Source organism: Sardina pilchardus, chromosome 21 (genome assembly GCF_963854185.1).
Source record: "Sardina pilchardus chromosome 21, fSarPil1.1, whole genome shotgun sequence".
In the NCBI taxonomy this organism is placed as follows: Eukaryota; Metazoa; Chordata; class Actinopteri; order Clupeiformes; family Clupeidae; genus Sardina; species Sardina pilchardus.
Window position 1 is genome coordinate 24,801,438 of NC_085014.1, and position 13,003 is coordinate 24,814,440.

Genomic DNA, 13,003 nt, shown 5'->3' on the forward strand with positions numbered 1-13,003 from the left:
CTGGCTTCATTGACACCGACCATAATGCCAGGATTGCTGCAAGTAACTGAAATTGTCATGCTGGAAGAATGGCATGCAATGCTGGAGCTCCCCTGTGTGGATACTGGAATGACCACACATAAAAGCCAATTGAAATAGATCATGTGGACATTCAGTTTCACACACACATGCCCAGTATTTTTATACGTTCAGTAAACTTGAACATTTTACTGTATATAAAACATATTTAGCTATTTAGATAGTTGTGTTATATGTGCTGGTGATAATGTAAACATGTATACAGTGCATTGGGTATGTATACACTGTATATAGCCTATATCATTTCACATGCAAAATAAAAATGACGTAACCTATTTTCTCAGAAATTAAATAATGACAGGTACTGGTGAGCAAATGTGTGACCATGAATAGTTAATACAGAATTGTTGTTGTAGGCTTTCTATTAAATTGCTAAAAAAAAAAGTGGAACACCAGGAACGCAGGATATGACCCCCAGTTCCTGGTTGTTTCAAAATGATTGTTCAGCTTAGAGTCAAGGAAGGAACTTGTCAGGAATTTCCTTTCCAAGAGGAAAAAGTATTTTTTCCCCTTTTGTATGCAAATATTTGTCAGTAGAATAGAGATGTGAGGTCCAAACAGGGAAACATGCCACTGCTCATTCCTCTCTAGAACTGGCTGTTTTTTCTTTTAACTCATAATTGTGTATTAACCTGGACCCATGTGAAATAGTGAAAAGGAATAAACTCACCTTGCAAGCAGTTTTAAGGTAAGCTTAATTCACATTTTAGCCACCGCTTAAAGGATAGGTTAGTCCCCCCTCATTATTTTTTAGGGTGTTTGTATGGTTATGCTGGGGCATGCAATTCAGAGTATAGTTTTTCTGTCCTTTTTAAGTTTGAATCGAAATAATGATTGTGACCTCCAGACCGATGGCAATATTCTATGAACGTGAGCAAAGTAAAAGCTTGATTTGCTAAATGGATAGCTGGCAGAGTACAGACCGAATATACGTGCATAATACATAAGACTTGAGCCATCCACATCATAGCTGTATCATTACAGATGTGAATTAATTACATTTCAGGACACATTCATTATATAACATGTAATTTAACATTTTAAACATTTGCATAATGTACATATATGCTGCATATTCATATCATATTAGAGTGTTAGTCGGAGCTACTGTATTACGATCAATACATTTAGCGTGTCATTGTCAGGTCAGTGATCATGGTCATGTCAAGTTATGGCAACTACCATGTCATGCATGTGGCATGTCTTTGTCAGTAATGTCAAGCCAGTGGAATCAAAACCAAATAAGATACGCTATGAAATACATAGAAGAGTAAAGATTAGATGTGTTGGATAATAGTGATGTGTTTAGCAAAGGTGGGCAATGGCATGTTGTGTTTAATAGGGACTTCACCAGATGGTGACCATATCACCTGTATGCAAAGGTTACTGAATGCAATATTTTCAATAAGGTTACGTTCTCTCCACATCCTTATACTATAACCAATGTATTACTAGTATTATTAGCCTAATAATAATAATAATAATAATAATAATAATACATCATCTACAATAATAATGATATAATTCAATTTCAATCAATGATCTAAATTCAATCATTTTGACTTCAGACTATTTCTGACAGGCATAGAGTTGCAGACAGACTTCACTAGCGACAAATTCATCTGCATGATTTCAGAAGATGCATAAAGATAGCACACACACACATTATATATTATGTGTTTAGAGGTACTGTGTTTGTCTGAACTTTATCTGAAAGGGAGACATGTGCAATGACTGCAAGAAGATGCAATGAGTATCTTAGTAGTAGCCTTGGGCAACAATACTAATTGCTTTGCCTTGCTAGCTAGGTTAGCATTGGTTGATAAATACTGTAGACAATAAGCAGTAAAGTTGCTATGGCTGACATGACTCTAAAAAAGTCATATTTATGAGTAATTTTGCACCGACATTTTTCAACATGCCTTTTAAAAGGGAGACTTGTTCCATATAGGATTATTTCATATAGTGGCACCTTGAGGTTACTGAATGTATGTGTTACTGTACATGTTATGTTACATGTGCTGCCATGTGTTTTGTGGTGCTGTGCCCAAAATCATTGCAGTGCAGCATTCGGTGATGTGTGAAAGCGATTATTATCCTTGGGGACATTAAAGACTATCTATCTAATCTATCCAATATGTGCAGGTAATATTGATACCAGATTCTGAAAACAGGAAAAAAAAGATATGTCAATGATATGACAGTAAGTTACAAGAGGAATTTTCAAAACCCCAATGTACCCTACCATTCAAGAAATATGTTTTTGAGAGAAATATTACATTACATTCTATATAAGTAACATAATTGAAACAAAAACAACATAATTGATGAAAAATGTTTTGCAGAGATTGTCAAAAATGACCATTAAAGATGAAAATGTCTGATTCTGTGGAATCTCTACATAGGCATACAAAAAAATCACACATAGCTACTGTACTTCTGCATTTCAAAGTTAATTAATCCTGTATCACAACACTGAAAATGACCATTAGTCAATCAAAACTCTTGCAATGTTTGTGTAGTTAAAAACCATTGTGCTTGAGAAGCAATCAAATCGGTGCTGGATGAAACAACTTACAAACAGTACAAACAAATCTAGATTGAGGTATGTGGAGGCCCACAACAAGTTAAAATACACCTCAAATACATCTCTCAAATGCACGTATCAGAAACTATTACATTTATGATAAATTGGATGCATACAATGCTCAAAGCATGCTGAATCTAAGATTCTGGAATTTCCTATGCTAGCAGTATTTTTTTTCAAAACAATAGAAGTTACCTACCAAAATGTTCAATGATAAAACATGAACATAATCATACTAGTTCATGGATGATTTCATTGATGGTTTGTCATAAATTGCTCATGATCAAAACATTGATATTTGCTCCTTCTCTACTTACAACATACTCCAGACAAAAAGGGTTTGGTGGAGATAGCTTGATCCCTGACAAATGGATATATGAATGTAATTCATATGTGGTAGATAGGTGGTACTAGGACTTAAATTATGCTTGGCACACCAGAGTATTTCTTATGCAATCAGTCTCAGCACATTCCCTCGGGTCTAGTTGTTTCAAGGCGTACCATCTTTTTTCTTTGGCAAATCCAACCCTTGTCCCTCACTTACCATAACGTGTTATTCATTGTTGATGTGTCACCACAGTGGCTATCGTGCATAAAGAGGGCAAAATATATGAACAGGCATGCAAGTAAACAAATTTGTCTGAAAGAATGAATCTTAGACGGTTTGGAATAGGAGGACCCAAAGGCAATTGAGGCACCGTTGCCAGCCGGGCAAGTTCATTACCATGCAGCTGAAAACAAAGGAAAATCTATCCGTCCCACACACGTGCCCTCTGCACCCTGTTGGTACTCGATCGCACAGATTTTCTTAAATAATGCATCATGCTACAGAGTTGTCCAAATCATACCTTTCCTCACAAATGCTCAATATCACCAGGCAATTCTGCTGTATTTCAGCTGATATTTTGACACTAAACTGAAATAAAATGTGAGTGAAATACAATTTCTCATGGAAAAAACCTGTACAGTTGCTTTGCTAATGCTGAGTAATACATTACAGTAGTTACTGAATTTATCTAATGCCACTTAAATATAGCCTCTTGAGAGTTAACATTTCACATCAACAACACTGTGCAATGTGAATCCACTCAAAATACTATATATCAGTTTGCCAGCGGCTCACTCCAAGTCTATCCCAACTGAGCAGTAAAGCAATCCAACATCCTCAGTGTGATGCTACATAAGAAATGGGATGATTTTTATAGAATAACCGTTTTTTATTTGTGAGACCTGACAATGGAGCAGTAAGCTGGAGGAACAACATATGAATAAATCATTCACGCTATCAGTGGAACAGGACCTGGAATTCCCTGGTATTCTGCAGGAGCCCAGGAATCGAGTGAGATGCTCAGAGGCACATTTAAATCTACTTTTGCCACCAGTCACTATGTAATCGCAGCCTCTCAGCAGCGCACAATAATACCATTCTATCTCCTCACAGAGCATATAAACACTGAAGGATGGGTGGCTACTGATAATACATTCTGGGGTGAGCAGTTTGAAGGGTTATCATAGTGAATGTTGAGCATTCTTTAAAAATATCTTGTGCCAAATACATGAATTCATTTCATTATTAGTGGGGTTTCTTTTTACTCCTTTTCAGTGTAGTTTGTAACACAGGACTATAGGTGAAACCCAACAATGAACATATAACAAACATCCAATGTATGCTCTACAGCGTGGTCAGTGAATATTGAGGGGTGCATAGCGATATGATACTGCTGTATGAGGAGCATGCATTAAATGAAGGCTTTGTGATGTACAGTACCAGTACAAAGACTTGCCCTCTTAGCTATTGCCCTGCAGATACAGTATGTACAATTTGCACCTTTGAAGAAATCAGACAAAGCACTTGTCTAACAATAGCTCTGAAGGTGTCTCAAAACAATGGTTTATTTCTGTTCCATTTTTTATCACTTGCAATGATAATATGTTCCACGTTCCTTTTCCAATGTCACACATTCACTACCGTTATTATCTCTAATAAAGCCATTACTGCCAGCACATCTAAATGACAGCAAAATCCCTAAACAATAGTAGGGTCCCCAAACATTGCTGGAAAAATTGCAGTCTTCCTATGAGGCTTATTATTGTTTAGCTGTCACTAAGGCTTGAGGAGGATGGCGGGAGAATCATTTTTCTGCATGGTTTCCTGCAATGAGAGATCGAGCCTGGTTCCCCCGGGATCCTGTCAGATGTGGGGACGGTGCTGAACATGTGGGAGGATACCTCTGTGCGCATGTATGTGAGTGTGTGTGTGCGCCTGTGCGTGTGTGTGTGTGTGTGCACATGTGTGTGCACATAAAAGAGAGAGGGGGGAGAGAGAGAGAGAGAGAGAAGGGGGGAGAGAGTGAGAGAGAGCGAGCAGCAGTGTAGAGAGAGGACACTGCTACCAGGAGATAGCTAGCTGGCATTGTTGGCTGCCTTCCTTCCTGTGCCGCACGGCTTACTTGTTTAAGGTTTGACCTCCTCATCCTGTCAGCATGGCACTCCACCTCCTCTGGTAAGAGCGCCTCAGCGTCGTCAGGCACTGGAATCTGGGCTGGGCTTGCATTGGGTTTCTCCTTTCCGCTCTCTCTCTCTCTCTTTTTGGAGGTTTGTGTGGACGTATGTGTGTGTGTGCGCGCGGTGCGCAGGGAGACACAGAGAGAGGGGGAGAGGGAGGGAGGGAGGGAGGGAGGGAGGGAGAGAGAGAGAGACAGAGGAGAAGGGAAGGAGGGAGGGGAGAAAAGGGGAGAGTGTATCATGCATGTGCATTAACTGAGCACCAGGAGTGGCTGTGAGAGTTGGAGGGAGGAAAAGAAAAAAAAAAGAGAAAAGGGCTCTGGCACAGACAAAAGCAGCACCCTCTTTCTCCTTTTCTACCGACTGCACAGAGACGAGCCAGCCTGGCCGAGACGCGAGAGGAGGAGCGAGCGAGCGAGCGAGCGCACACACACACTGACACTCGCGGCACGGGCGCCTCAGCCTCCACTGTCTCCGGGATTTCCATGTGCTAGCGCCTCGGCCGCCGGTTGAGAACAGGGATGTCCGTGTCGGGGAAGAAGGAGTTTGACGTGAAGCAGATCCTCCGGCTGCGCTGGCGCTGGTTCAGTCACTCCTCGCAAAGTTCGGCGGGGAGCGGCGGCTTCCTCCAGCCGGACGGCGGTCACGACCACCGGGGGACACCTGTGCAGGGCCGGCTCAAGAGTCACGCCCGGGACAGAGGCGCGCTCCGGAAGGCCAACAACAGCCCGGCGCACAGCATCCTGGCCCCGACCCCCGGGCCCACGCCTGTCTACGTGAGACCCAGCCATCAATCATGGAACCAGCAACACAACATCACACAGCACCTGCACAGCGGAGACGAGCTGCCCAAGTCCAGCTCGCCGACCAGCATACGGAAGGAGGACGCCAGCAGCGGCCAGGAGAATGTGAAGAGCATCCCGGTGGACCCTTTGGAGGAGGCAGCAAAAGAAAGGTAAAAGCGCATGTCTAACAGAACAGACAGAAGCTGCCGGCACCTACAACAGTACCACAGTACTTCTGAAAATCAAACTCAAATGCTAAAAAAGATGAAATATATATAAATATGAGCTGATACTCTCAACTTTGGTTCCTGAGAGCGTCCTTTCTTACTGTAAAACTATTTACACCAAAAGCAGCATTCTGTATATCTGAAATGATGTTTAATCAAGGCTCTGAGAATGGTGCCGTACACCAAGTTTGTACTAGTATTAAATATGAACAGTGCTATGGTGACTCTTAACACAAGTGTGCTTATGCCTGTCAAAATGAACTCACTAATGAAGGGGCTGCTATCATTTATGTCTGCTGTAAATAATATTGGGTCCCACTGAGCTCTATTAAAGCAAGTCACTGAATGTGTGCTGAGGCTATTGGTTTCATATCAGCTCCACAGGAGCAGGGCTCTATTGCACACCTGGGAATTGTTCAGTGAAATAGTGCACGGGGTAAAAATACAGACCTCTAACATATCCTGAATATTCATTATTCATCAGGCAGACGGCATAACTGCGAGCACTAGCCGGTCACAATCCTGCGCTGTGCTGTTTTCAGACAACTCAAATACGAAGTTGCGATATTTTGGGCCGTGAGTGCTGTCAGTAACTCGACTGCATTTTCATAACCTGCAGCAGGGTTTCTCCCCACACCCCCCCCCTCGTACATCTTAACGTATTCATCCACTGAGTTATAAATGTTACAGGGAGAACAGCATTACATCAGAGAGTACTGGCGCAGGCGCTATAAAATTGGGAAGGGCAAAAGCATGAATTATCCATGCTAGGAATGTTATTTATCTGTGGAGCAGAAGTGAAAGGAGGGAGTTTAATTTGTTCACCAGGATCGATAGAAATTTATGAGATTATGAACTCTCCTCAGCTCTCACGGCTGTTTATGTCGGAGCATTAAGTGCCTTGACTGTTACAGAAATCTGTAAAAATGTACTTCTGTCCAGTCTAATTTCATTTTGCGATGTGACAGGAAGTAAACAGGCTGTCTTGTGAAAGGAAGTGCCATGGGTGACCCCCACTAAAAGGCGATGTCATGTGAGATAGGCTTTGGGTGAGATGGCCTGAGGGGAAATGTAAACTGAAATGTCTTGTCAATGAGCATGATGCCCAATGTGACCCTGCTCTACACATTCATTCATGACTACCAGAAGCACTCAGCAGAGCTGCTAAGCATTACAAAAAATAGCGCAATTTATAACGAAATAAATAAATAAATATATTTGTCTATTTTCTATATTAGCAGTCCTTTGAGATGCAGATCCAGACTCGCTAAAGAGAGGTTGATGAGCTTAGTTTATCCACATTGCTCTTTAAATAGTCACAACTATACATCATTTATTTGAAATACACTCAGATGGCACTAGTTTTTAGGTCACTGGAAGTTTTTGACTACTTTAAGGATATAACATTTGGATGTTGGAATTCTGCAATTTTGCAAACATACTGTGAAAGAATCATACAAGATAGCATGTTACTAAGAGTTCATTCATGATGTCATGTGCAGTGTATGATTTGTTGATTTGTTGTATTATTGGAAATATTGCTTTCCAAAATAATGCAAACAATTGTAGAAGCACATTTCCCTGCTCATGAAGTATGGCATTCCTGTATGGAGGCCTGTGTTGTAGCCACTGGAGATTTGGTTGTATTCACTGATGCAATAAATGACAATTTAGGCAAATTTATATCTCTTCTGCAAATTTGTTCTTGTTAATATGAAATTCAAATTTCTTCTCTTCACAAAAATAAGACCTGGAGTCTTAAAACTACTCATTTCATGGCACGTCTACTTTATGCATTTCTTCAGTACAATCTTAGTTGGGTAGAGGCATGGCAGATTTGTGTTGTACGTGAAGTCAGACTAATGAAATTGCAATTACACCAGGGTTTCTGCACTTGAGCTGAAACACATGTTAATCTCGGTGTCCATCAGGACAGTGAGTCTATTGACCCTCCTCTCAAGGAGTAGCTCTCATTCTAATTTAATGGACGAGGAGGTCAATACCCCACATGTAAATACTGACCTGCAGTTTCGCCTATAAGCAATGGTTCAAGGTAATGGCAAACGGGGCTGAGCCAGTCTTAATGGGCTAAGCGCTATATTTGAGGCATTGTAATATGTCCTTCACCTAAGGTGTAGGATTTTGCACAAGCTTGACAGAAGTGGCATGATGTCACTGGTAGCCACAATTTCTCACATGTATGCTTGCCTCATATGTATCTCATTTTATTATGGAAGAAACAGTGGAGTGACCCAAAAATAGATCACATTTTTGTGTCAATAGAAAGCATTAAATCTCCAGTTGTGTCTAATATTATACTGGGCAGAACTGTCCACGTGCACAATCATAGCATCATACCAGACTATTCAGAAAGAGAGCGAAAAGACAAAGGTGGGAAGATGACTATGCACCTATGCATGATTCTTTGTGTACAAGCAAGCTAAATAGCAATAGAATTCAATGAATTGCTCCAATTCAGGGCAAAGCAGGCTTACAGGCAACATACTGTATAATTGGAATCAAATGTTATGAAAAAGGTGCCCTCTGAGAGGGATGTATAGACGCGTGTGTCCGAGCAGTGTGATGATAATGATGTGTTCATCAAAGCCTAATATGGTCCTCCCGCTGCAGTGCTGTCCACAGGGTGAAAATGAAACTGATTCTCATTCTTGATGAAATAATCTGACGCTGAAATGTATTATTGCCTCTGCATGCCATTTTTACACACACGGGTGTTAATTGAAGTGAGGATGAAGCGAGTGATGGTGCATTGTGATATATGCAATATTGTGTGTTCAGATTCCAAAACATGGATTGTTGCCAAATGTTGCAAAAGGCAGGACGGATTGCTTATTTCAAGCCAATTTAAAAGAGTTTGGTAAGACTCGTAGTGTTTTTGAGATCTGACTAACTAAATTTAGTCAGTGAAATATGCTTGTAATACTGCAATAAGATGAAGAGGCTGCCATGCAGTCGTATAACCACAGAAAAATAATTTCTTGATATATTAATGTCCTCTTTTTAATGTGAAAATGAGCCCAGATATTCACAGATCAGAGAACTCTGCTCATTTTTTAAAAGAGGTTTCCAGAAAAGAAGCAGATTGGTGTGTTTGTCACTCTAAGGTGTGAACTGTGATCACCTTTTCTAACACCTCGAGCCAGCAGGCTTGATTTCCCAGATGCTGCAGTTCTTCTAAAAACCTGTAAGGCAGCCAAATTTGATCATACTACGTAATGAATAAAATATTTCAGGCAATGAATTAATTTGGACTCAGCCTAGTAACACCATCACCATGGCAATGGTTGAAAATGCCAAGTGCTTGTGTTTAGAATATTTCTGTGCCCTATCCCGACAGTATCAAATGCAAATGTTGGGTTTTGAATTGAAGCATGAGGTCAGAGAGTCACCATATTTTAATGTTATAATTCCCTCCGTGAATTAGACAGACAGCAAAAGGGAAAACGAGTTAATCAACAGAGAGTGTGCCTGTGACTGGGAAGATGTAACCTTTATCGTTTTGTCTTGAAGCAAATTCTTCTGGAAACTAATCATTCCAAAACCCCTACTGCTGTATGATAGACTGGCAAATATGAGACACCACTGGATATGACATCATTATGGAATGCACTCATCTGCATTCAAGTTGTGGTCAGACAAACAGACAGACTTTTCAGCGCTAACCTGGCCAAACTACAGTGTGCCCCAGACAAAAACATTCTTGTTATATAACACCATGCGACAAAAAATGTTGAGCCATTAGAAGTTGAATTACTTCAGACACTTTTTATCCTTACATCTTATTAATGCATTGTTTGGTCGGCTGCAGTGTCCTGAAGCACTCTAAACACCCTGTTTAAAACAAAAGCAGGAGAACAAGCCATTGAGTTATGCATATGAATGATGTCAGCATGTTCAGATCGCCCCACCATCCAATTAGAGCAGGAAGCGAGACCTGCTGACTATAAAATTATCAATGAACCAGCAGCTCATTCTGTTACTGTACATGTGAGTCATACTCAATGATCTGACAAACATTGTATACAGTACACATACTCCTCCTCATACAATTTCTCTGCATCTGGCGGTGGTTAGCATTTAAATTTGATCTCGGTTTTTGGGGGTCCCCACTGCCTCTCCCCCGTGAAGTTATTTATCTGTTGTTTGGAAATACTAACAAAGGCAAACTAGGCAGGGCTGCGAGATGAAAGCCTCACTCCTGCCCCCTCTGGAGCAAGACCAGCCCGGGCTCTCCACTGAGGCTGATCCCACTGTCTTTGAATGAGAAGTCAAGTCCGAGGAATCTCTTTGTCTCTGCCTTTTTGTGTGGGTTCATTTTGAGAGGGGGGATTCATGGCCTTACTTGCACTCGCAGCTCCAGTGCTGGAGCCATCGTAACTAGTGTGTGAATAAAATGGACGGATAATAACCTTCATCATCAGGATGGTTTTAACAGGGTGGCGAAACCCTCATCAGAGACCAATTTATATGGAAGTACATTACACAAACCAAGTACGAAACTAATATACACTATAACTGAAACTGTCATTTAAGAATATTTTAAGATTACATCTGGGAAATCACAGTGCTCACTTTCTCGCTCCTAGCTTTATTATAACACCCCCCCCCCACCCCGCCCCCGCAGCACAGGCATATTATTTGCTATTATTTGCACATTGTGGTTATATTCTTAAAACTGTGCAAGGGCCTGAATGTGAGCTATTAATAGTTGAAAGTTGAAGTTTCATTAAGAGTTATTTGATTCTTTGCACTGTTTAATGTGTGAGGAGTCGCTGTATAAACAAAGACTATAACAATAATGTGCTACTCATTTAGTTCTAAGAAAACACTGAGAATATCACATTCAGTTTAGCTCACCTGACCTATACATATTTTAGTTATTGCATGTAAGGCATAAAAATATGAGCAACCAGGATAATACCGTTTTTTTTTCCCAAGCTGTAATAATGTGTTCTCCATATCTTTATGTGGAATTTATGATAGATTTATTTAAATGAGTTTTCCTTGTTTGCTGAACAGATGTGTTGCTGGCAAAGAGGCCCATTCCAATTTGCTTTTACAGCTGAGGTTCCCCATTAAGTTTCCCATCATAAACCAGTGATGCATAATTTGTCACCATCTCAACTGTGGTCATAAGAGGACTGACAAATAGCTCAACACAGGAAATATGACAAGGCACAACGACTATGAAGATCTCACTTTTCATTGTCATAATTACTCTTCCTATACTGACTGCTTCATTTTGAATACCTCAGCAACCGCGCACAACTTAATAGTGGCACTGCAGTACCCTCTTGAGAGCAATTTGTTTGTGTGTGCGCGTGTGTGCGCGTGTATGCCCATGTGTGCGTGTGTGCGTGTGTGCGTGTGCATGTGTGTGTGTCTGTACGTGCGTGTCATTGGTAGACCTCCACTTCTCTGTACTCCATTTAAACATTTCAGGCCGGCCTTTTTTATCTCGAGTCAAGCTGATATCACAGGGAGGATTCTCTTTCCTCATTCCCCCTGCCGGTGGTTGGGCCTGAAATCTAAGCAGCATCTGTGATGTCTGTTATCGTTTGTTTGGCCGGACTGTCAGACTGACAGCAGGTCTACCCACTACAGTGTCACGGGGTCCACCGCACTACAGCATATGGCACGGAGCAAACACACAGCCGCCTCGCTCTCTCCTGTCGCGACACAATCACAACACTTTGATCAGGACGCGCACCACCCAATGCCACATCAATATTAATGTCGGGCCGGCTCAGCCAGTGTGTGTTTGCATGAAGAGATGTTTTTTTTATGTGCTTATCTTTGTTCAAATTGACTTTGTATTACTAGCTCAGTCACAGTTTGTTGACATGGTCACACCTAAGATCAAAAATGCCACCCAAACACACAGCTCTAGCACAGTCATGACGAATGACTCAGATTCAGTGATTGGATTAATCTGTTCTGGAGTAAGTCTTGAATAAATGTAAATAAAACATTCAGTACAGACATTTGACAAATAACAGTTGTTATGACCAGCCATCTTAATCATCACTGTAGACGACTTTAACAAACTGAAATAAATAGTGGTATAATAGTTGGCTTTGTTTGAATTTGGCAAAAAAAAAGGTCAACTATTTCACACTGCAATCTACCCTTGGTTTGATACGCTGATGCAAGGGGTCCTTTACATGTCGTCCCTGACCCCGTCATAAAGGGAATATGGGATAGTTGAGTCAGCAGCGGTTATTTTGAAGGATATCTCAATTCTCACCATATTGCCTTGGAGAGTTATGACAGCAGCATCCCCAGGAATGAACAGTAACTCAAATGGGCTCTAAAAGCTTCATCTCAGCAGTAGACTCATGGCATCTTCATAAACTGTTGACATTGACACCTTGACTCCCATTGTTGCGGTCTGATTATAACCTACTGGTACACAGCCAGACACAGAGGGAGAGCGAAGGGAAGATACAGCAGTATGTAGTATACAATAGGGAAGGGTGACAGTGTTAGAGGGGAGAGTGACCACACATTGTTAGCCTGGTACAGTAGATGTAGTAGCTGTGGGCTGTTGGGCCTGTCTGTCTGTGGATACATGTAGGTGGATGAGTTCAGATCAGGCGTACCCACAGGACGTGTTCCATCAGGTAACACTCCTCGCATCACAGCAATCCTGTGTGCGGTCCACTTCCCTCTGGGTGAACCAGTGGTGCCCAATTATGTGCAGCGTTTCCAATAAGAAGCAAACAACTAAACTGAGTAGGAAAATTGTCAGCAAAAAAATGATTAATGGTGTGCTTTTTTTTTTTATTGCTAGTGTGATT

General features: G+C 41.2%; 1 protein-coding gene across 1 annotated transcript in view; it reads left to right on the forward strand.

Moving 5' to 3' along the window:
* Nucleotides 1–632: 632 nt before the first annotated feature.
* Nucleotides 633–13,003, forward strand: part of klhl4 (kelch-like family member 4) — a 31,163-nt gene continuing 18,792 nt past the window's right edge. The window contains exons 1-2 of the mRNA XM_062524857.1: nucleotides 633–766; nucleotides 5,542–6,125. Of these exons, the coding sequence (XP_062380841.1) occupies nucleotides 5,692–6,125 (434 nt within the window). The 5' untranslated portion in view covers nucleotides 633–766; nucleotides 5,542–5,691. The remainder of the gene's footprint in view (nucleotides 767–5,541; nucleotides 6,126–13,003) is intronic.